At 35.2% G+C, this 21,430-nt stretch overlaps 1 protein-coding gene across 4 annotated transcripts in view; it reads right to left on the bottom strand.

Annotated features, from left to right (window-relative positions):
• The window catches only part of ARHGAP29 (Rho GTPase activating protein 29), a 55,162-nt gene that overhangs the window by 22,626 nt on the left and 11,106 nt on the right, over positions 1 to 21,430 (bottom strand). For all 4 annotated transcript variants that reach the window (XM_083359050.1, XM_083359051.1, XM_083359053.1 and 1 more), the window contains exon 3: positions 4,085 to 4,228. In XM_083359050.1, the coding sequence (XP_083215176.1) occupies positions 4,085 to 4,228 (144 nt within the window). The remainder of the gene's footprint in view (positions 1 to 4,084; positions 4,229 to 21,430) is intronic.

Raw genomic sequence — 21,430 nt, 5'->3', positions numbered from 1 at the left:
TTAACCTAAACATTGGCATACGTTATCTTGGATTGTAGAAAAGCTGAACCTGCAAAAGATAAGCAAAATGAAGAATAGAAAAATTTAAATCCTCTTCAATCAGAGCAGCAGGAAGTTAACTGCAGCAGTCTTAGCATTAGGTCATGCCATTTTTCTTTCCTGAAAAGCTTTGGAGAGTATATTCAGAAATTTAGAAAACCAGGAGGCTATACCAGCTCCAGTCACTGAAAGATTGCCTCTTTCAATAATTTCCCTTCACAAAAGTGCCTTCCCCATTACTCCATCTTCATATCTCACAGGTATTTAGAAACAGCTTCCATTTAATCTTTTTAAATCTTTTACACAATACATTATTTTATTAAGAAACTAATGAAACCTAAATCATTTAAAAAAAACAAATTACAAAAAATGTAAATGAGTTTAATTAGAAGTCAGCTACATTTAGAAATTAAGAATGTCATGTGATCTTATTGACAAGTATCTAAACAAAAGCAATAAATTGAGTCTGATATTCCATCAGACTTCCTTTGTGACAAGGAAAGTTTCTAGTAGGCTGATAGAAATTAACTATCTAATAATATATATAATAATAAACTACTCAATATAGACTTCATTGCTCATGATGTAAATTAAATGTAAAGCTAGGAGTTTCATCATATACACTCTGCTCTGAAAACTCTCTTCACAAATGGTTGAAGTATTTAAAACCAATTCTATATTCTAAAATTTAACAATGCATTTTTAGTCATACTAAATACGTTTTGTAAGATAAATTAACATATATAATTTCTTTCCAGAATAAAATACTAGAAATGCAAAACTTGATAAAAGCATGCAAAACATAAATATATATTTTAATATGTATACTGAAGATATTACTGGAAATTAAGAGAGGAAATGAGGAGGAAAACAATATACGGTAGATAGCAGCAGGAAAAAGATGTGCAGTTTGAACTGTTTTGAAGAATGTTCCCCCAAGGAAATGCTATCAACCATACCAAACAAAATCTTTTCCTGTTTTAGAAGCACGTCTTTGTTTCTTGTTATGCCCAAATAGTAATGATTTGGAAAATAAGTACTTAAGTGATTTAAATATAAATTAATTTCTCCTACCTTATTTCCAAAGAACTCTAAAGCCTTCTTTCAACCATTACATACTGATATTACTTATCATCAGCTTTAAACAGTCTTTCCCCAGGACATCCTGGCTCTACACAATAGCGCTGACAACAATTAGTAATACTGTTTCCATGTCTGGAAATGGCAGCTTCTATACAGCTACTCTTTCAAGTCAGCATGCAACATAATGGAGATGGGAAAAATTAATGTAAACATTTGGTTCCAAAAGCACTATTATTAAAAACTGGAACCATCATCCCTGGATTCACAATAACATAAATTAGTAGTCTAATAAAGTATAATTGTAAACTTGAATGACACATATATATTTATTTAAAATTTTATATTTTGAATATTTATTTTTACTACCTGCTAACTATTACATCTTATTTCTCTTATTTTACAACTTTCAGAGCTGCAAATTTTGCAGTTCTAGGTATTATTACACTTTCCCTCCTGTCTCCCCCAATAAATTCATACAACAGAATGTGTTTGGGGGGAAAAGCAGGCAGAGATAGAGAATAATAAAAAGGAATATAGGAATATGTTTTTAAAACTTCAAACCTCATATTATTCCTTGAAGGCTCTTTGCCTTCAAGTTAAGGCACTGGAATTTAATTTTGTGATTTTTTAAGCCTTAAATTTTATGCCAGAATGCCGAAATGTTTACTTCCTTCTAATATGTGAAGAAAATGTTCTCAGGAATCAAACTTTTGTTCCTGACCATTAAATAATTCTTCCAGGATATGCTCCATTTTACGCAGTAATAACATGCATACCAATGTACACTTAGAAATCCAATCTGAAACACTTCCATGTCATCTACTGGTATTTATTTTTTTCTTCACCTATTTTATACATGCAAATGTTAATGATGGCAGGGAGTGCAAAATAATGAAAGTATGATGGGATAAATTAAATGCCCAATGTAGTCATTTTATCACAAATTTATGTTATAAGATCATAAGATTGATTTGATATAATTAATAATAATTAATATAACATTATAAATAAACCCAATACAATTACTCAGTCACTGGAAATGCAATGGCATATATATTTTGTAGTAATAAATAAATAAAATGAAAAGGATAGTTCTCTACAACAAATGCTCATCTGTGAATATATTGATTCTCTGCTGTCACAGAGAAATATATGAAAGCAATGAAGTCTATATTGAGCAGTTTATTATAATATATATTAGACAAGTAATAAACAGAAAGCTTGCCTCCAAAAGACTGGAGTTTAGTTTAGTAAGGTGAGTCAAGACTTTGTTGAGAGGAAAATCTGTATACTAAAGTTTTGAGCAAATAAAAAATAGTAAAGCATTTGATATAGATGGCTCTTGATTAACAACCACTCACACAACAACTGTTCAAACTTTTGACAGCACCGAACAAATGGTAAGGATAAATCCATAAAGTTCCAGCTGTTACAGTACCCTTGTGATCACAATTTGTGAACTTCTCTGCTGGCTTCCCACAAGCAAAGTCAATGGGAAAGCCAGAAGGAAGTCACGGTCATGTAAGGTTCTTACTTAATAAAATTCATTCAACAAGGTAACTGGGGACTCTTGGAACTGCCATCACTAAGCAGCACAGTCACATGGTATCATTACTTAGTAATGAAATTCTGGTCCCAATTGCCATAGTTAAGTGAGGACTGCATTGTACTGAATTACAAAGATCAGAGTTTAGTAGCTTGTACATGTAGCAATGGAAAATGTCCACTGCCTGCTTAAACCATGGAACCCTACTTCTTTTTTTTTAGTTTGCATTATTGCAATTGTAATTTTTAATTCTAATTTAATTCTTCAAATCATTATTTAAGTTACTAATATATCAATTGAATCAAATACAGTTAAGACATACTTCAAGTTAATATAATGCTGATTAAAAATTGTAGCGAAAAACATAAGTTTACTTGTTCCATTAAAGAGTTAGCTCCAGAATTTTTCCAATGGCATAATGATTACATACAGCAGCGGCTCTCAACCTTCTCTATACCCCGCTCCCCTAGAACGCGTCCCATATATTCTCGCACCCCTTACAAAAGTTTAAAAGAACGGCAATAAATTATGCATATACACTATAATTTTGAAAACCCAAGTTTTCACACCCCCTGGAATATCATCTCGCACCCCCGGTTGGGAACCCCTGACATACAGGAACAGAACTAAGACTCAGCATCAAGTCTACTTTCAGTCACGAGAGTTCATTCCGTGATTTTGGGCCAGTTATTATCTCTCATCCCATAGTGTTATTACTGTGAAGGGAAAATCTGAGAAGGAGTGCTGTATATGCTGCCTTGAGCTTACGGGGGGAAAAAAGACAGGATATAAATTTCGCAAATAATAGTGGCAGCAATCTCTGCTGCCCAAAAACTTGAGCAAGCTGTATTTTGCAATTCAAGTATAATACAGGAGTACTACAACAAAATTAAGAACATGAGCCACGAAGAAAGGTATCTGTAGAATCTGGTGGCTTTATCAGCTGCCATTCCCCTCTCCCCCACTCAGATAACTATGGCTATGGTATCCTGATTAAAAAGTAAAATCAAATATGAATATTATAATATATATCTTTGTAAGATTATTTTCCCTAAATTTCAGTTTTAAATATGCAGTATAGAAAATAATGTTGTTCTGTGTCATGGGATGGTTACTCAATTTCTGAAAAAATATTATACCTTAAATACTTTAGCTATTTCCACCCCTACATACACCAATTACTGAATTATCAAGTGGAAAGAAAACAACCACATGAGTATCTGATAAATTCAGAAGTGCACAACAGAGAATGTTAATAAATTATGCCATTATTTTTTTAAAAAATCAGCATTTAACTATTGAGGAAGATACATAGATAAAAGAATTTCAATGTGTGTTAATTGATGCTATATTTAAAAGAAACTTTTCCAATCCCAATTTACAGTCACAATAAAATAATTGCATCATTTTTCTTACCTTTGACTTTTGCAATGACTGTACCTGCAGCGCTTAGAACATCAACTGAATTAAGATTCGGGTGTTTGTTAATTATTGCCTTTAATACACGAAGCACCTCACCCAAACGTTCATGGACAACTTGATGGAGACATTCTTGGTTTTCTGGAAAGAACATTTTATAGTATAATATATAAGTTTATAATGTAATAGATAAGCAGTATCCACATAAAGTGCTGCAAATATGATTTCCCTTGTTATCTGGGCTTAGTCACATGGAAGGCTTACAGGAGCTATTTTAAGAGTATAAACTAGTTCATACTGTCAAAGAAAGTATGGTAGGAAAGTATTACGATAACTGAGAGTAAACTTCCAGGAAAAACTATCAATAAATAATTAGACCATGACCGTACTTTGCAATGGATGTTTACAAAGCCACCCTTGCCCCCATGTGGCAATGGAACAGGCCTATTGCCTGCACAAACAGGCATTCTGATGAAGCCATGGAAGCATTAAAATGTTGCCCCTTGAGCAGACAATATTCCTTCCAACTATATTAATCTTGATGTAGTTAAAACTTCAAACTACTTATCTATCCACTGTGTGTCATAGTTACTGAGACTCTGGGAAATGTCACATGTTCCACTATGGATTTTCTCTCTTCTCCAAATTAAAGGCATTTTTAGTTATAATCATTCAGCAAAAAAAGATATTCAAATGGAATCAATTTTATTCTCATTAAATCAAAGAGAATTAAAGACTTCTATTTCTTCACCTAGATTACTTTATTTCTTCAATAGGCAACCTTCTGTGATCCAAGAGCTGCACTCAAAATATGAGCTTGACCAGAAAGAAATCAGCAAGCTGTTAATCAATAAAAACACCCTACCCAAAATATAAATTAAAATTTCATGACATAAATGTATGAACAAGCAAAATATTTTTTTCTCCAGAAATGTTCAATCAAGTACTTTTAAATGATCCTAAAGCCTGGTTTACAGCTCTGGGAAGAAACAATACTACTCTTTTCATATAACTATTGCCCAATTTGCTTTTTCTGAAATTGAAATATACAGGACAATTCATTTAGTCAGACATGTCATACTCGCAACGTCACGTGACGTTGCGTAACGTATCAGAGCTTTTTTGCCATTGCCAGCAATGGGGTGGGCGTGGCTTACTGAGGACGCGTCCAGCCCGCAGGCCGGCAGTTTAACACCCCTGATTTAAGTGCTTGGACTACTTTAATATTAAGTGGAGCATTTAACAAGAAAATGGTACAATTTAACAATAGGTCAGTTTCATATTTTTCTGAAACATTTATAAAGTTTGCTTATTAAACCTTATATAGTATTCCAAATATTTTCATATGAAACTGTTTCTTACTTTAGAAGCAATAAGGACAGAATTTGGATCACATGCAGTCTGTGGGTTGTCCACCCATGATTTTATTACAACTCTACACCTATAGTACAATGTACATGTATTTACTAAAGAAATGTGTTTGCACATGGATATATATCCATTTGCAAACATTAAAACTGGATTATTGGCAAAGGGCAAAATTATATGAAATTCAAAATATCAAGATGATTCCAGGCAAGCAAGAATTGTCCATGAGAATGGCAGAAGCCAATTATTAAAACATCATCATAGACACAAATATTCTATAAAAGTACTTTATATTCAATTTCAGAGACCAATTTTATGAAATAAAAATATCCATGAATAGGTAACACTCAAAATCTTTAAATGTTTTGGGTAATCCCCAAATATCAGTCTGCATAGCCAATGGCATGGGATTAGAGGAGTTATATTTCAAAACATCTGGAAATAATGAGTTTGCTAGTTCTTAGAAGAGGCATGCAATATGACTTGCTCCTAGCCTATTACACCAAAGAGGCTCAAAGAAACATTATGCATGTTCAGTGAAAGAAATCAGCCAATAAGAGATGGTAAAACCTCTGCCTAACTGCAGAACTGCTACAAGTCCTAATTTACAATATTTATTTATTGATTTATTTTATTTGATTTATATACCGCCATTTTCCCGAAGGACTCAGGGCGGTTTACAGGGCAAAGTAAAAAAGAAATACAATATACAGATTAAAATAGTCCTTGACTTATGACCACAGTTGAACCCAAAAGTTTTGTTACTGAGACATTTAAGTGAATTTTGCCCCATTTTACGACCTTTCTTGCCACAGTTGTTAAGTGGATCGCTACAGTTATTTTATTATTATTATTATTATTATTATTATTATTATTTGGATTTATATACTGCCCCTCTCCCGAAGGACTCGGGGCGGTGTACAGGGCAATTAAAACACTATATACAACACATAATATACAAAAATTAAAATAAATTAAACCAAGTACCCTAAACAATAAAACACGTTCTAAAATGTAAAATGTAAAATTTAAAATCCCAGTCCCTCAGTCCAGGCCGGCAAGTTCAAATAGCCAAGTCTTCAGGTCGCGGCGGAAAGAGCGAAGGTCGGGAGCCATCCGGAGCTCAACAGGGTGCTGATTCCAGAGGGCAGGCGCGCCCACAGAGAATGCTCTCCCCCTGGAGACAACACAGTTGTTAAGTAAAACTAGCTTTCCCATTGACTTTGCTTGCCGCACATGACCTCAGCACACTACAACTGTCATAAACAGGAGTCAGTTGCCAAGCATCTGAATTTTGATGATGTGACCAAGGGGATGCTGCAATGGTCATAAGTTTGAAAAAATGGCCATAACTCATTTTTTTCAGCTGTAATTTTGAACACTCACTAAATGAACTGTTGCAAGTTGAGGACTGCCTGTACTAAGTTAGGCTAGGAGTCTCAGAATAAGGCAATATCAATGTCCCCATAAGATGAATAAAATATTAACCCATTTCTTATAGTGCAGAGAATGTAACTACATACATAGCACTGAAAAAGTAACTTCAGAAAGTTATTTTTCAGTACTAAAAATCTTGTTTAATTATGTCCATATATTATGTCACAAAATATTTAAACTTTATCAGAGCTCCATATATGAAAGATAAAACAATCTACATCCTGACAGAATATAACCCCACTATGTATATATATTTTTTTTCTCAGGAGCCAATGTGATTCAGTGTCTAATTTATATGTCACAAAAGACAGGAAAGGACATGATCTGTTTTACTAAAACTTTATTTCTATCAATGTAGCAGAAGCTGAAATATATTCTCATTTATTGTTTTCTACGTTTTACAGAATCTATAGATACATTCAAAATATCTAAAATGTAGCATCAAAATGATGATCACACTATGTTAAACAGGAAGAGCTCAGATGTGTTTATTTAATTTCATATAGGGTAAAGCAAAGTTAAGTACACAGATGTGTACTTATTTTTCATATAACAACAGTTCACTTGAATACTGAAGGGTTTTTACAAAAATTATCAAATTAAGCTCTCTCCTATATGTTAATCTGAAGACATGGCAGCAGTACAAACCGGTACCAAAATATTTTCAGTAGCAATCCTGGTTTAATGCTATATCCTAATCCTCACTTCATTTCATGGATATCTTTTCCTATTTTAACACACTTCCATCTTTCCTGGAATATCACTGAGAGTAGTTTTTACCCAATCATTTATTTCATGGAGGAACTGTATTTCTTTAAATGATCCAGTCCAGCTTGACCTACTCTAAAGTAGACTTATCTGACCCAGTCTCAAAAAAGGGAACTTAATCTTCCATTGTCTAGTAAAGTAAAGATTTTGTTTTTTTACCAGAATGGGATGACAGCCAGTAACAGCATTATAAACACATCAAACAATTAAAATTGATGCAGATTATTTTAAATTCCTTTAAAATCTGCTTTAAAGTGTTGTGGGATTTTAAAGAGGAAAAAGTATTACTAATTAAGCTATAGGCTTTAATCATAATTCCCCAGAACAAATGTTAACAATCAATTATAAATGTCAATTCACAGGAACTATGAACCACAGCAATACCAACTTGAGTAACAGTCTTACAACATTTATGTTCCAATTTAGTTATAACCAATACCAATTTCTTCAGTACTACCAGCTTTCCTTAAAGAAACTGTGTCCTCATTCATAAAAGAGCTATCAAGCAAACCTTACACTTGTGATAAACCACTGTTAACTCCTTTTTTATTCATCTTATGGGGACATTGATATTGCCTTATTCTGAGACTCCTAGCCTAACTTAGTACAGGTAGTCCTCAACTTACAACAGTTCATTTAATGAGTGTTCAAAATTACAACTGAAAAAAATGAGTTATGGACATTTTTTCAAACTTATGACCATTGCAGCATCCCCTTGGTCACATCATCAAAATTCAGATGCTTGGCAACTGACTCCTATTTATGACAGTTGCAATGTCCTGAGGTCATGTGCGACAAGCAAAGTCAATGGGAAAGCTAGGTTTACTTAACAACTGTGTTTCTAACTTAACTGTAATGATCCACTTAACTGTGGCAAGAAAGGTCGTAAAATGGGACAAAATTCACTTAAATGTCTCACTTAGTAACAGAACTTTGGGGTTCAATTGTGGTCATAAGTCGAGGACTACCTGTATTGTAAATTATGACTTGTAGCAGTTCTGCAGTTAAGCAGAGGTTTTATCATCTCTTATTGGCTGATTTCTTTCACTGAACATGCATAATGTTTCTTTGAGCCTCTTTGGTGTAATAGGCTAGGAGCAAGTCATATTGCATGCCTCTTTTAAGAACTAGCAAACTCATTATTTCCAGATGTTTTGAAATATAACTCCTCTAATCCCTTGCCATTGGCTATGTTGTTGTTAGTTGCAAAGTCGTGTCCGACCCATCACGACCCCATGGACAACGTTCCTCCAGGCCTTCCTGTCCTCTACCATCTTCTGGAGTCCATTTAGGCTCACACCTACTGCTTCAGGGACTCCATCCAGCCACCTCATTCTCTGTCGTCCCCTTCTTCTATTGCCTTCAACCTTTCCCAGCATTAGGTTCTTCTCCAGTGAGTCCTTCCTTCTCATTAGGTGGCCAAAGTATTTGAGTTTCAACTTCAGGATCTGGCCTTCTAAAGAGCAGTCAGGGTTGATCTCCTCTAGGACTGACCAGTTTGATCGCCTTGCAGTCCAAGGGACTCTTGGACTTCTCCAGCACCATAGTTCAAAGGCCTCAATTCTTTGGCGCTCGACCTTTCTTATGGTCCAACTTTCACAGCCATACATTGCAACTGGGAAGACCATAGCCTTGACTATAAGCACTTTTGTTGACAGGGTGATGTCTCTGCTTTTTAGTCTGCTGTCTAGATTTGCCATGGCTTTCCTCCCCAGGAGCAAGCGTCTTTTAATTTCTTGGCTGCAGTCCCCATCTGTGGTGATCTTGGAGCCCAGGAAAATAAAATCTGTCACTACCTCCATTTCTTCCCCATCTATTTGCCAGGAATTGAGAGGGCCAGATGCCATGATCTTGGTTTTCTTAATGTTTAGTGATATTTGGGGATTACCCAACACATTTAAAGATTTTGAGTGTTACCTATTCATGGATATTTTTATTTCATAAAATTGGTCTTATCAATAGCTAATAGAAACTGTTGAATGGCCCTTACGATAACTGTTTCAGACCCATTCACTTACACTCTCTCTAAAGGTGTTTTTTGTGTGTTCTGTTTTATGTATTTTTAATTATTGGTCTGAGACTGTAAATAAACAAAATAACAAATCACGTATATACAAAATCCACCAACATATTACCTTAATTTGCAAGCTCCTGCACCAGTAAACTGTTTAAGGCAAAGGTCCTAAGCCTAATGCTTTATGGTGCACCAGTCTGTCTGTATAAAGACTTAAGAGCATTAGACATTGCCCATACAAAATGTGTAAGTGATGCTTTACCTCACTTGTGTTCTAAATATTTCCACAAATTTAAAACAGGCCTCCCTTTTATAGAGCCAGTATATGGCTTTATAAATTAAGATACTGGAAATGTTTCTTGTATTCTTACCGCTTGTGGACAAGTTAACGTCCTCAGACAAAAATAACACAGAGAAAGCTTTAAATTATTATAGTTTTTTGCTCCATGTTTAATTCTACAAAATATCACTGGAATAAAGCAGTATACACCCAATTCCAATCTGCAGAGAGAATTTTGGCCCATACTTTTATAAGGATACTCTTCTCAAAAGGTTATTTATATTAGGCTGCTACTTTACTAATCTTCTGTCTATTCCACAAAAATATGTTTTTCCACAATAGACATAATGATACACTATCTATAAATCTGGAGGGCAGATATAATAATGCCACTCTGAAAGACCATATTTGTTCCTGTTTAAAAGGATCAGTCATCAATACCACATGTCTTAGTGAATTGTTTCAGGTATCAATCTTTGATTTAAAGGCTTTTCAACTGTATTTTAGAAGGAAAACATTTCAACTTCATTTTAGAAGGATTACCAAATGACAGTGGATTGTATTAAAAACCTGTCAAGAAATATTTTTTCTAGCTCCCTCCATAATGTCGAATTTGCTCTCCTTTTGCTTCTATTTTTTGTGAACAACATAGTTTAACTATTTTTTAATTTTAAACATATAATTTCTGAATGGAAGCACCAACATCTGAAGGCAGTCTGTTCCATTGGTTGATTGTTCTGTCAGGAAATTTTTCCTTATTTCCAGATTGAATCTCTCCTTGATCAGTTTCCACCCATTATTTCTTATCTGGCCTTCAGGTGCTTTGGAAAATAGGTTGAGACCCCTCCTCTCTGTGACAGCCCCTCAAATATTGGAACACTGCTATCATGTCTCCCCTGGTCCTTCTCTTCACTAGATTAGCCATGCCCAGTTCCTGTAACCGTTCTTCATATGTTTTGGCCTCCAGTCCCCTAATCATCTTTGTTGCTTTTCTCTGTACTTTTTCTGGAGTCTCAACATCTTTTTTATAGTGTGGGGACCAAAACTCGTTCCAGTATTCTAGGTTTGGTCTTACTAAGACTTTATAGAGTGGTGATCTTGATTGAATCCCTAGGATTGCATTGGATTTTTTGGCTGCTGCTGCACACTGTTGGCTCATATTTAATTGACTGTCCACTAAGACTCTCACAGTTGCTGCTATTAAGCATGGTTTCACCCAATCTATACGTGTATTTTTGGGTTTTCTTGCCTAAGAGTTTACTTTTCTCTGTGTTGAATTTCATTTTGTTAGCCAGGGCCCAGTGTTCAGGTCTGTCAAGATCCCTCTGGATCTTGAGCCTATAATCTAGGGCGTTGGCTATTCCAGCCACCTTAGTGTCATCTACAAATTTGTTAAGTTCCCCTTGTATTCCCTCATCTAGGTCGTTTATGAGCCTCATCTAGGTCGTTTATATTTTAGACTGTTTATATATTTTAAAAAATCTGAATTTTTAAATTTCCAACCATTTTTAAACAGTATCAAACAGGATGCAACACTGAAATCTATCTTATCAAGAATCCATGCAACAATTCCCAGAAATGTTACTCCCATTAATGCTATCTGAATATGCTGTATATTGGAGTTTCATTTAACAGCTTTGAACAGTTGCTTCATGGTTACTTCATTTTTCACTGTGAATGCTAAATTTCTCAGAAACACAACAGCAAGCGCAAAGAATTGATAAATATATTACAAAATACTTTGAGGCTAAAACACTAAGCCTCTAAGGCATCCCATTCCGCAATTTGAGCAAGGTGTTCTAACCTCAGTCAAAATTGAGTGATACAGCCTCACGATTGAATGAAGCACTGTTTTGTAGTGACTGGTTTTAGTTTTGAAAAGATTCAAAAGATTCATTAATCTTCCCTACTGTTTTTCAGCGATCAATGTTATGAGAATTGCAGACAGTGCAACAATACCCTTTTGTGAAATATATATTGCATTATAAAAGATTACATACAGGTATTTGGAATTAGGCTGGAAAGCATGAGTCTTTCTGACTGTTTAAAAATGAATGGCCTCTGACCTCTCTCTGCCCATACTGAAGAAACAAAATTAAAAAGTAGTGCTATATTGTAGCAGTACTCATTCCCATCAAGTTGTTTAAGGAAACTCATAACGAACGTAGATTGGATCATTTCACAGGTATCTTGCTTAATCTAATATAGCCACAGAATCAGTCTAAAGCAGACATGTCAAACACAAGGCCCGGGGGCCAGATCCGGCCCACGAAGTGGTTTCATGTGGCCCGCGAAGCCATCCTGGAAACAGTGAGGGAATGGTCCCTGCTGCCTTGGCCCTGGCCCAGAGACCCTCCTTCTGCCAGAGACCCTCAGATCTGTCCCACTCCTGCCCAGGCCCCCATAGGCACCCTTGATGCGAACGATGTAGAGCTGGCCACGCCCACCCAGTAGGCCATACGCACTCTAGTCACGCCCACCCAGTAGGCCACACCCACCCTGGCCACACCCACCCGGCCCCCTGAGGGCAACCACAATGCTGATGCGGCCCTCAATGAAATTGAGTTTGACACCCCTGGTCTAAAGCAATCAAATAAACAAACAAACTCACTCTAATTCAGAATTTGACTGACTCTACTCTTCATCCATATTGTATTTTGAGTCATTCAAATTTTGAAGATATAAAAAAATCAGAATGGACTACAACAATTAGCTATTTGGGAAACAAAATTCGTAACTGAATAATTGCAAAATATTACTATGAAAGCAAATGATAAGCCATGAACTTATCATTTTCAAAATATTATTATGGAAGCAAATAAAAGCCATGAGCTTATCATTTCAAGCCAAGATCAAAAAGAAAATTCCCATAAAATTCCAAATTAAGTGTATAATATAGAAGATAAAAAGTTTCCAATGTCATAAATGTTTATGCCAGGACTTTCTTTCCTTTTTTATTAAAATTTTTATTGAGTTTTATAGGGTTGGGGAAGGGGTAGCACCAGGGTAGGGATTAAGGTTCAGGGTGTGGTTAGGATGGGGATTGGGGTAGGGATGGGGTTGGGAATAACATTGGGGTTGCCCCCCCAATAACATTTTCAAGCTTTAGCAAACAGACTATTGTCCAGGTACATCTGTTCAGTTAACGCTAATTAGTATAACAGTAAATAATATATATGTAATATATTTGCTAAACAATAATTATAAACGGTATCAGTTTGTCAATACATATCATTCTCCTTACTAATATATATTCAAAATAATATATCAGATTCATTTCTCGCTAGTTCATTTTCCTAACCATTGGTAAAATTTATCCCATGTTTTAAAATAAATTGAATCCTCTTTCTCTTTAATCTCTAAGGTTAACCTATCCATTTCTGCACACTCTAAAATTTTCTTGATTAAAATCTCTTCAGTTGGTAAGTTTTCATTTTTCCAGTATTGGGTAAATACTATTCTCGCTGCTGTCAATACATGCAATATTAGATACTCATTCTCTTTCTCATACTTAGCTCCTAATATTCCTAACAAAAACAGTGCTGGTCTACGTTCTATCTGTATTTTAGTCATCTTTTGCAACCATGTATGTAACTTAAGCCAGAACTTTTTTCGCTTTAGGGCATACCCACCATATATGGTAGTAAGTACCTGACCTTTGTTTACATTTCCAGCCCAGGACTTACTTTCTCAACCGATGACCTGTACACTACATTCTTATTTGCTTTGAAATTATTTAATGAGCATCACAAAATTAAAACATTCCTATGAGTCATGGATAAGCAGATGTGTTCATCTACTGCAGTGGTTCACAACCTTTTCTTTACCCCGCACCCCTAGAATACTTCTGATATATTCTCACAGCCCTTATAAAAGTTCAAAATAACAGTAACGAATTATGCATACACACTATAATTTTAAAAACACAAGTTTCTCACACCCCTGGTTGGGAACCCCTGGTCTACTGCAAAGTAAAGTTCAATTTGCCTACAATTATATCACTCCTCATTTGTTATTACAGTGGTCAATTTCATTATATTGCATTTCTGCCTATCCCAATGCTACAAATGACATTTTTCATCCCTCCTATACACAGAGGATACGTTGCAAAAAAAAGAAGATAAGAGATAAGATAATCTTTATTGTCATTTATTTTACTGTGGGCACAATGGCAGACATCAAAAATGAAATTTAGTTGCCCGCTCTCAAAGTGAAACACATACATGACACACACCTGAAACATACTATAAGATTTTATGTAAAATGCATGTAATTATGTAAAATACTTTTTTTTCAGTTCAAATTTCAGTTTTAAAAATTAATCTTTTTCCATTTTTAAATATGTAATGCATCAAGCAAAGGCTCAAAAATACTAATATGAAAATGCCTTAGACAGGTCAACACACACAAACTGCAACACATCAAAATCATTACTATTTCCAAAGCGTATTATCTTCTGCTTTATTTCTAACCTTCAAAAGAAGGTATACACAATTATGTAATAAAACAAGAGCATTTAGAACATTAAAATGTAATATACGAAACATCTTTCAAAAGCAATCTAAGAACTGAAGAAATTCAGTGAGCACAATAAACTGGTTAAGGAAGAAAGCCAGAATTGCAACAAAGATTAAATGGAATAGTTAAAAAAGAAAGAGTTGAAAAAAGACAAAAATATCAGAAGTGTAGAGAGAAATATCTCATTATTTTACTAAGTCATTTCTGAAATTACACTAAAGTTACAGGTTCTATTATCCTCAAGGACAAATCCTGCTCCTAAGACCAAAGACAAAATAATTGTTCCCATTACTTCAAGATCAGTTATTTATTAAAAACGTTAAGAAAATTCCTTCAAATAAAAATCTAAAAGTAATTTAAATCTACTGTTTCCATATTGTAAAATACTAGATAAATATTAGTTATTATTTAATATATAACATATAAAAATTAAATAGTTACAAATCATGTTCATGTTTATTATTTCAGCTGTTTAGTCACAAGCTCTGGTAATAACTTGGTATCTAAGCCCACACTTGCTCCTTCTGTTGCCAAATGTGTGTGATTAAAACAAAGGAAATGCTGTATAAGAGCAAGTACTGACTAATGAAATGTATGAAATATATCGATGTACAAAGAAATGTTGGAAAAAAATGAGAAAAGACATAACCCAAAGGGAATTATAATGCTCAATAAGAAAGAAGAAAAATCAGTGGAAAAACAGAAGCAGGATGAAGAACGGAACTTAAGAAGTAAACAAGATGTGAGGAACAACCGAAGTGCATGCAAGCAAGAAACAATTATGTTGTTTAGATGTGCAACCATTTTATGATCATTTCTTAAGGATTCTCAGTTCTTATAAACTCATATAGCCAATTTGTCTTCTCTTTTTTAAATGACTTCAATTTTTCTAAACATTTTTTCGTTTTACTATTTTTGGTGCTATTGAAATTTTATTGTATTAATAAAATTTTATTTGAAATTGTTATTAAGGTCACTGGGGGAATTTTCAATAAGCTCTTTGATCCCTGGAAATGAAGAAGACTTAAGGAACCTCTTCCTGAAATAAAACTGAGTATCAACCCAGTAAAAGATACAAATTTGAGATGCAATTAACTCTACCTTTCTAGACTCAAAACGTTGGTGACATTAGCCAAGAAAAGAAATCCTTGCCAGTTAGGAAAAAGGTTATAGCAAACCTTGACAAAATATCAAAGAACAAAAACATTATGTGTATTATGAATTTATTAAGTACATAGTTTTTCCAGTTGTAACATATCGCTTTGAAACCTGGACTGTCAGAGTGAACATTTTGCTGCCGGCTCCACATATTAATCTTTCAATTACAATTTAGGGTTGTGTTCTCCATTTCTAGAAAATTTGCTAAATTTCCAAAAGGTTGCTGAATTTCCAAACTTTCTGTGGAAGCATTCTGAAGTCTGAACACTCATGACTAAACTTTACAATATGAAATACTGGGATGGTTTAACTTTAGTCTTTTGTATTATGTACAGTCTTAATTTGGTAAGGCAAACTTCCCTATGTATCAAGCTCAACTCCTAGTGACTTTATATATGTCCTATAGGTTGCTGACTTACAACACCTTTCCAAAGTTCCAATGGCTGCCCTCCCCTGAAGTCACATGACATTTCAGAAAGTTAGCAACCACCCTGCATTTACAGCCATTTGCAGCATCCTGCATTCAAGTGACTCAATTTATGCCATTTTTGCTGAAAAAGCAGTTTACTTTGGGTAAGACCACAGATTCACTTAACAACCACTACAAAAAAGATCATAAAATCAAGTCAGTCGTGTCATGAAGTGCTTTGCAATTGTCATGTCTTACAATCCTAATGGGCAGGCTCCATTACAGTCACAAGTTACCTATATATTTTGTTGGCAATAATATAAAAGTATTGTATACTGAGACTTTTTCAACCTCCCAATCCTCCCTTGGATTCACTTCTGGTCTCCCATCCAAGTACTGTCCACACAAGATCACTCAAGTGCTGCCTTCTGCTGAGACATCTTAAATCACTATTTGTAAAGACAGTGAGAGAGAAAGCACTGTTTCACAATTGTGTAGAACATCACAACAGCCTAAGTCTTAAACAAACATGTCATTGTCACACAAAAAAACTTCAGGAAGTGGACTGATCTTGCAGGAAATGTTTATGAAACTTGGCTTCTCTAATCCTTTACTTTGCTTTAAATGTTGTTTGCTGAAATATTTACTTAAGTAGTGAATGAAAATAACGTTTTTAGCCTTACACATTTTATAATGAAAATGGTTATTCATATTCTGCTGTTATATCACTGGTGCAGATGATTCTAATATTGCTAATATTTTCAACTATACTACTAGTACATTCAGCTGGAGGAAATAATTAGCTATGTATCTCTATCAAATACTATTAACTATCCAAGAGACTGTATGTAGTACTTGAAATGGAGCTGACCAGAAATTCTATGTTTATTTCTCCAAAGAAAAAGAATATTTCAGAAATCATGTAAGCATTTGCATATAGGACGCTGAGCTTGTCGATCAGAAGGTCGGCAGTTTGGCGGGTCGAATCCCGAGTGCCGTGTAACAGAGTGAGCGCCTGTTACTCGTCCCAGCTTCTGCCAACCTAGCAGTTCGAAAGCAGGTAAAAATGCAAGTAGAAAAATAGGGACCACTACGGTGGGAAGGTAACAGCGTTCCGTGCGCCTTTGGTGTCTAGTCATGCCGGCCACATGACCACGGAGACGTCCTCGGACAAGCGCTGGTTCTTCAGCTTTGAAACGGAGATGAGCACCGGCCCCTAGAGTCGGAAACGACTAGCACACATGTGCGGGGGAACCTTTACCTTTACCTTAGTGAAGTTTAGTAGCCAAATTTTTTAAAATTCTTGCTTAAAATAAATCAATTTTGGTGAGGCAAGCATTCCTCCTATGGAAAACGATGACAAATTAAAGTACACTGCATGAGAAAGGTTTTCCTTCTTTCAAACTATAGTTACTGATTGTGGATTTACCTCAAAAAGGCTTCTGAACAGCTGTTTAAGCACTTGTTATCTAAGTTCTTTTGTCTTCTACAGTGTTGTTTCTGATATTCTTGTATTTGTTAAGAAAGAATTAACTTCTAAGAAACTTCATACCATTTTGAAGGAAGCAAATTAAACTGCTACTAATTGCATATCTTTGAAATAACAAAACTGTTATTTCTAGTATTCAGCTGTTTAAAAACCTCTGGAAATTGTAATTATCTCAGTTAATTGATTTATTTCAATCAACTGAGATAACTGATCTCAAAACATGGTTAATACTACAAAACTGTTATTTTAAATATTTTAAGATCTTTTCAAAATATCCTGTAGGACAGACATGTCAAACTCATGACGTCACGTTATGTCGTGAGACGTATCGGGACTGTTTTGCCATTGCCAGCAATGGGGTGGATATGGCTTCCGGATTGTGCATCCAGCCTGTGGGCCAGCAGTTTGACACCCTTGCTGTAGGAGATACAATTAGGAAAATATCAACTGACGTGTGTTGAGTTGTCTATGATATTTTTGGTGTAAAATATAGTTAACATGAATTTAGTCGTCTCTTTGTCAAAGATTTTAGTTGTATCTCACTAGTTAGAATTTAACAAGCACGCACTATTATGGATTTTTAGGAAATGGGCATCAGTAGAATATTATATAATACAGAAATAACAAAATACACTTGATTTACAATGGATTGTGGATATAGTTTCTTTTTTAAGATTTGAATTAATCTTTCTTTCACGAAAATGTGAGGAAAAGTACTTCCATGCTATATGATCATATATCCTTTAGCTGTTTTGTCTATGATATAAATTTCCAGGCTTTTTTGTATTATTATTTTTTGTTTTGTTTGATAGAGTTGCCTGATAGACTCAAGGAAGCTTACAAACAACATTAAAGATATTACTTGTTGAAACAGTAATAAATGTTTAATACGTTTGTCTTATGTATTACTTAAATTGTTACACCGCTAAAAGCAATTGTTACATTACTAAAAGCATACCAATGAAAGATGACTCTGGGATTTTGCTTTTTCATAAAATTAAAAAGTAAAATGAAAAAAATTATCTGGAGCAAAGCTTTGGAGCTCCACAATAGAACAGGCCAGCCTCAAATGACTACCATAATTGAGCCCAGAATTATGGTTGTAAGTCATGGTGGTCATTAAGCAGGTTACTACATGACCATGACAATTTGGTGACCTTTTTTCTGGCAGCTGTTAAGCAAACATGACAATTGTTAAATGAACCCATTTTAGCCAATTTTTTTACCAGAAATTGGAAGAAAACATCAGAAAGCTCTATCCTTTATTATGTCAATCATTTTTCCCCAAGTCAATCTCATCCAACCTAACCACATTTGGGAAGAGAGCAATATAATCCAGTTTTGACATTAAAAATCTAGATTTAAAAATAGTGCTATTACCAGGAAGTGATTATTGTGTTTCAACTATTATGTTAGGAATTACAGCACAAAAGTGTTCTTTATGAAGCAAGATTCACTTTGGTTCCTGAATGAAATACTATATAGCAGGGGTTCTTAAACTTTTTGCTCTCAGGGCCCCTTTACGTTCTTACAAATTATTGAGGAACGCAAATAATCTTTATGTGGGTTACATCTATCCATATAGAATACATTATCCATATATTGTATTAGAAATTAAATGTATAGAGAGTAAGGAAGATGACCTTGATAGAGATACTAGTTTCATTATCAAAACAAGGGGGGAAAACATGGTTTAAGTCTAAAACAAGCAGAAGGTATTCAAAAGTGGCTCAGAGTTGATTTTTTTGGTCTAGTCTGCACAGTGGGGCTAACAAAAGTGAGAAATTGTTACAAGATTTATTCATTTAAAATTAATAATTAACTCATTGCATATAACAATGAGCCTTGGTGGAGCAGTGGGCTAATGCCTCCTTAACACCAGCTGCCTGCAATTAGTGCAGGTTCACATCCCACCAGGCTCAAGGTTGACTCAGCCTTCCATCCTTCCGAGGTAGGTAAAATGAGGACCCAGATTGTTGGGGGCAATTAAGCTGACTTTGTAATAATGCCGCTTGGGGTGTGTGTGAAAGCCCTAATAAGCAGGCATATACATAGAATGAAGGCTACTGCTAAGCTTGTAAGCCGCCCTGAGAAGGGCGGGATATAAATGGAATTAAAATAAAATAAAAACAATAATAATAATAAAGTTGGAAGAGACCTTGGAGACCATCTAGTCCAACCCCCTGCTCAGGTAGGAAACCCTATACCATTTCAGACAAATGACTGTTCAGTCTCTCCTTAAAAACTTCCAGTGTTGGAGCGTTCATAGCTTCTGGAGGCATTTAATTGATTTAATTGTTGATTTAATTAATTAATTAATTAATTAATTAATTAATTAAATCAATTAATTGATTTAATTGTTCTGTCAGGAAATTTCTCCTTAGTTCTAGGTTGCTCTAGGTTGCTTTTCTCTTTGGTTAGTTTCCATCCGTTGCTTCTTCTCCTGCCTTCATGTGCTTTGACTCCCTCTTCTTTGTGGAACATTGCTATCATGTCACCCCTCGTCCTTCTCTTCATTAATGTAGCCATACCCAATTCCAGCAACTGTTCCTTATATGTTTTAGCCTCCAGTCCCCTAATCATCTTGGTTGCTCTTCTTTGTACTCTTTCTAGAGTCTCAACATCTTTTTTACATCGTGGTGACCAAAGCTGGAGGCAGTATTCCAAGTGTGGCCTTACCAAGGCATTGTAAAGTGATATCAACACATCATGTGATCTTGATTCTATCCCTGTTAATACAGCCTAGCACTGTGTTGGTTTTTTTTGGCAGCCGCAGCACACTGCTGGCTCATATTTAAGTGATTGTCTGCTAGGACTCCAAGATCCCTCTCACAATTACTGCTATTGAGCAAGGTACCACCTAAGTGCATTTGGTTTTTCTTGCCTCAATGTAGAACCTTACTTTTTTCACCACTGAATTTCATTTTGTTAGATAGCGCCCAATGTTCAAGTCTGTCAAGATCCTTCTGTACCTTAAGCCTATCTTTTGGAGTGTTGGCTATTCCTGCCAGCTTTAATGAGTTCTCCCATCTATCCCCTCATCCAAGTCATTGATGAAGATGTTAGAGAGCCCTGGGGCACCCCACTGCACGCTTCCCTCCATGTAGATGCAGTTCCATTGAGGACCAAACGCTGAGTATGCCTGGTCACAAATCCATCTGGTGGTGATGCTGTCTAACCCACATTTTTCTATCTTATCAAGTAGTAGGTTGTGGTCTACTTTATCAAATGCTTTACTGAAGTCCAAGTAAATTATATCCACAGCATTCCACTGGTCCACTAATTTTGTCACCTGGTCAAAGAATGCAATAAGATTTGCCTGGCATGATCTGTTTTTGACAAACCCATGTTGGCTTTTGGTAATGATTTTGTTTTCCTCTAGGTGTTTGCTGATTAGTTGCTGGATTATCTTTTCTAGAATCTTCCCAGGTATTGAGGTCAGGCTGATAGGTCTGTAGTTTCCAGGATCCATTTTTTCCCCTTTCTTGGGAACTTCATCAGCTCTTTTCTAGTCCTCTGATAGTTCCTCAGTGCTTCAGGATATTTAAAAGATATAGTTCAGCATTCTGAGATCACATCTGCCAGTTCCTTCAGAACTTTGGAATGTAGACCATCTGGTCCTGGTGATTTGAACTCATCTAGGTGGACAGGTGCTCATTTACCATTTTCTTGCCTGCTTAACTTTTGTTTCTAATCTGTTTTTTACAGTAATATTTTTGATAGGCTGGACTGTTTTTCCCTTTGTGTAAAGACAGATGCAAGAAACAAGTTAAGTAGTTCTGCTTTCTCCCTGTTGCTTGTCACTTTCTCCCACTAATGGACCAATCATTTCAATCATGTTAACATAAATCATTTTTAATTCAAAATAACTCTTCACCCAAAATTGTGAGAAGACTGGTATT

Source organism: Vipera ursinii (genome assembly GCF_947247035.1).
Source record: "Vipera ursinii genome assembly, chromosome: 3".
Classification (NCBI taxonomy): domain Eukaryota; kingdom Metazoa; phylum Chordata; class Lepidosauria; order Squamata; family Viperidae; genus Vipera; species Vipera ursinii.
Note: the sequence above shows the minus strand (reverse complement) of the source record. Positions and strands in the feature narration are given on the sequence as shown.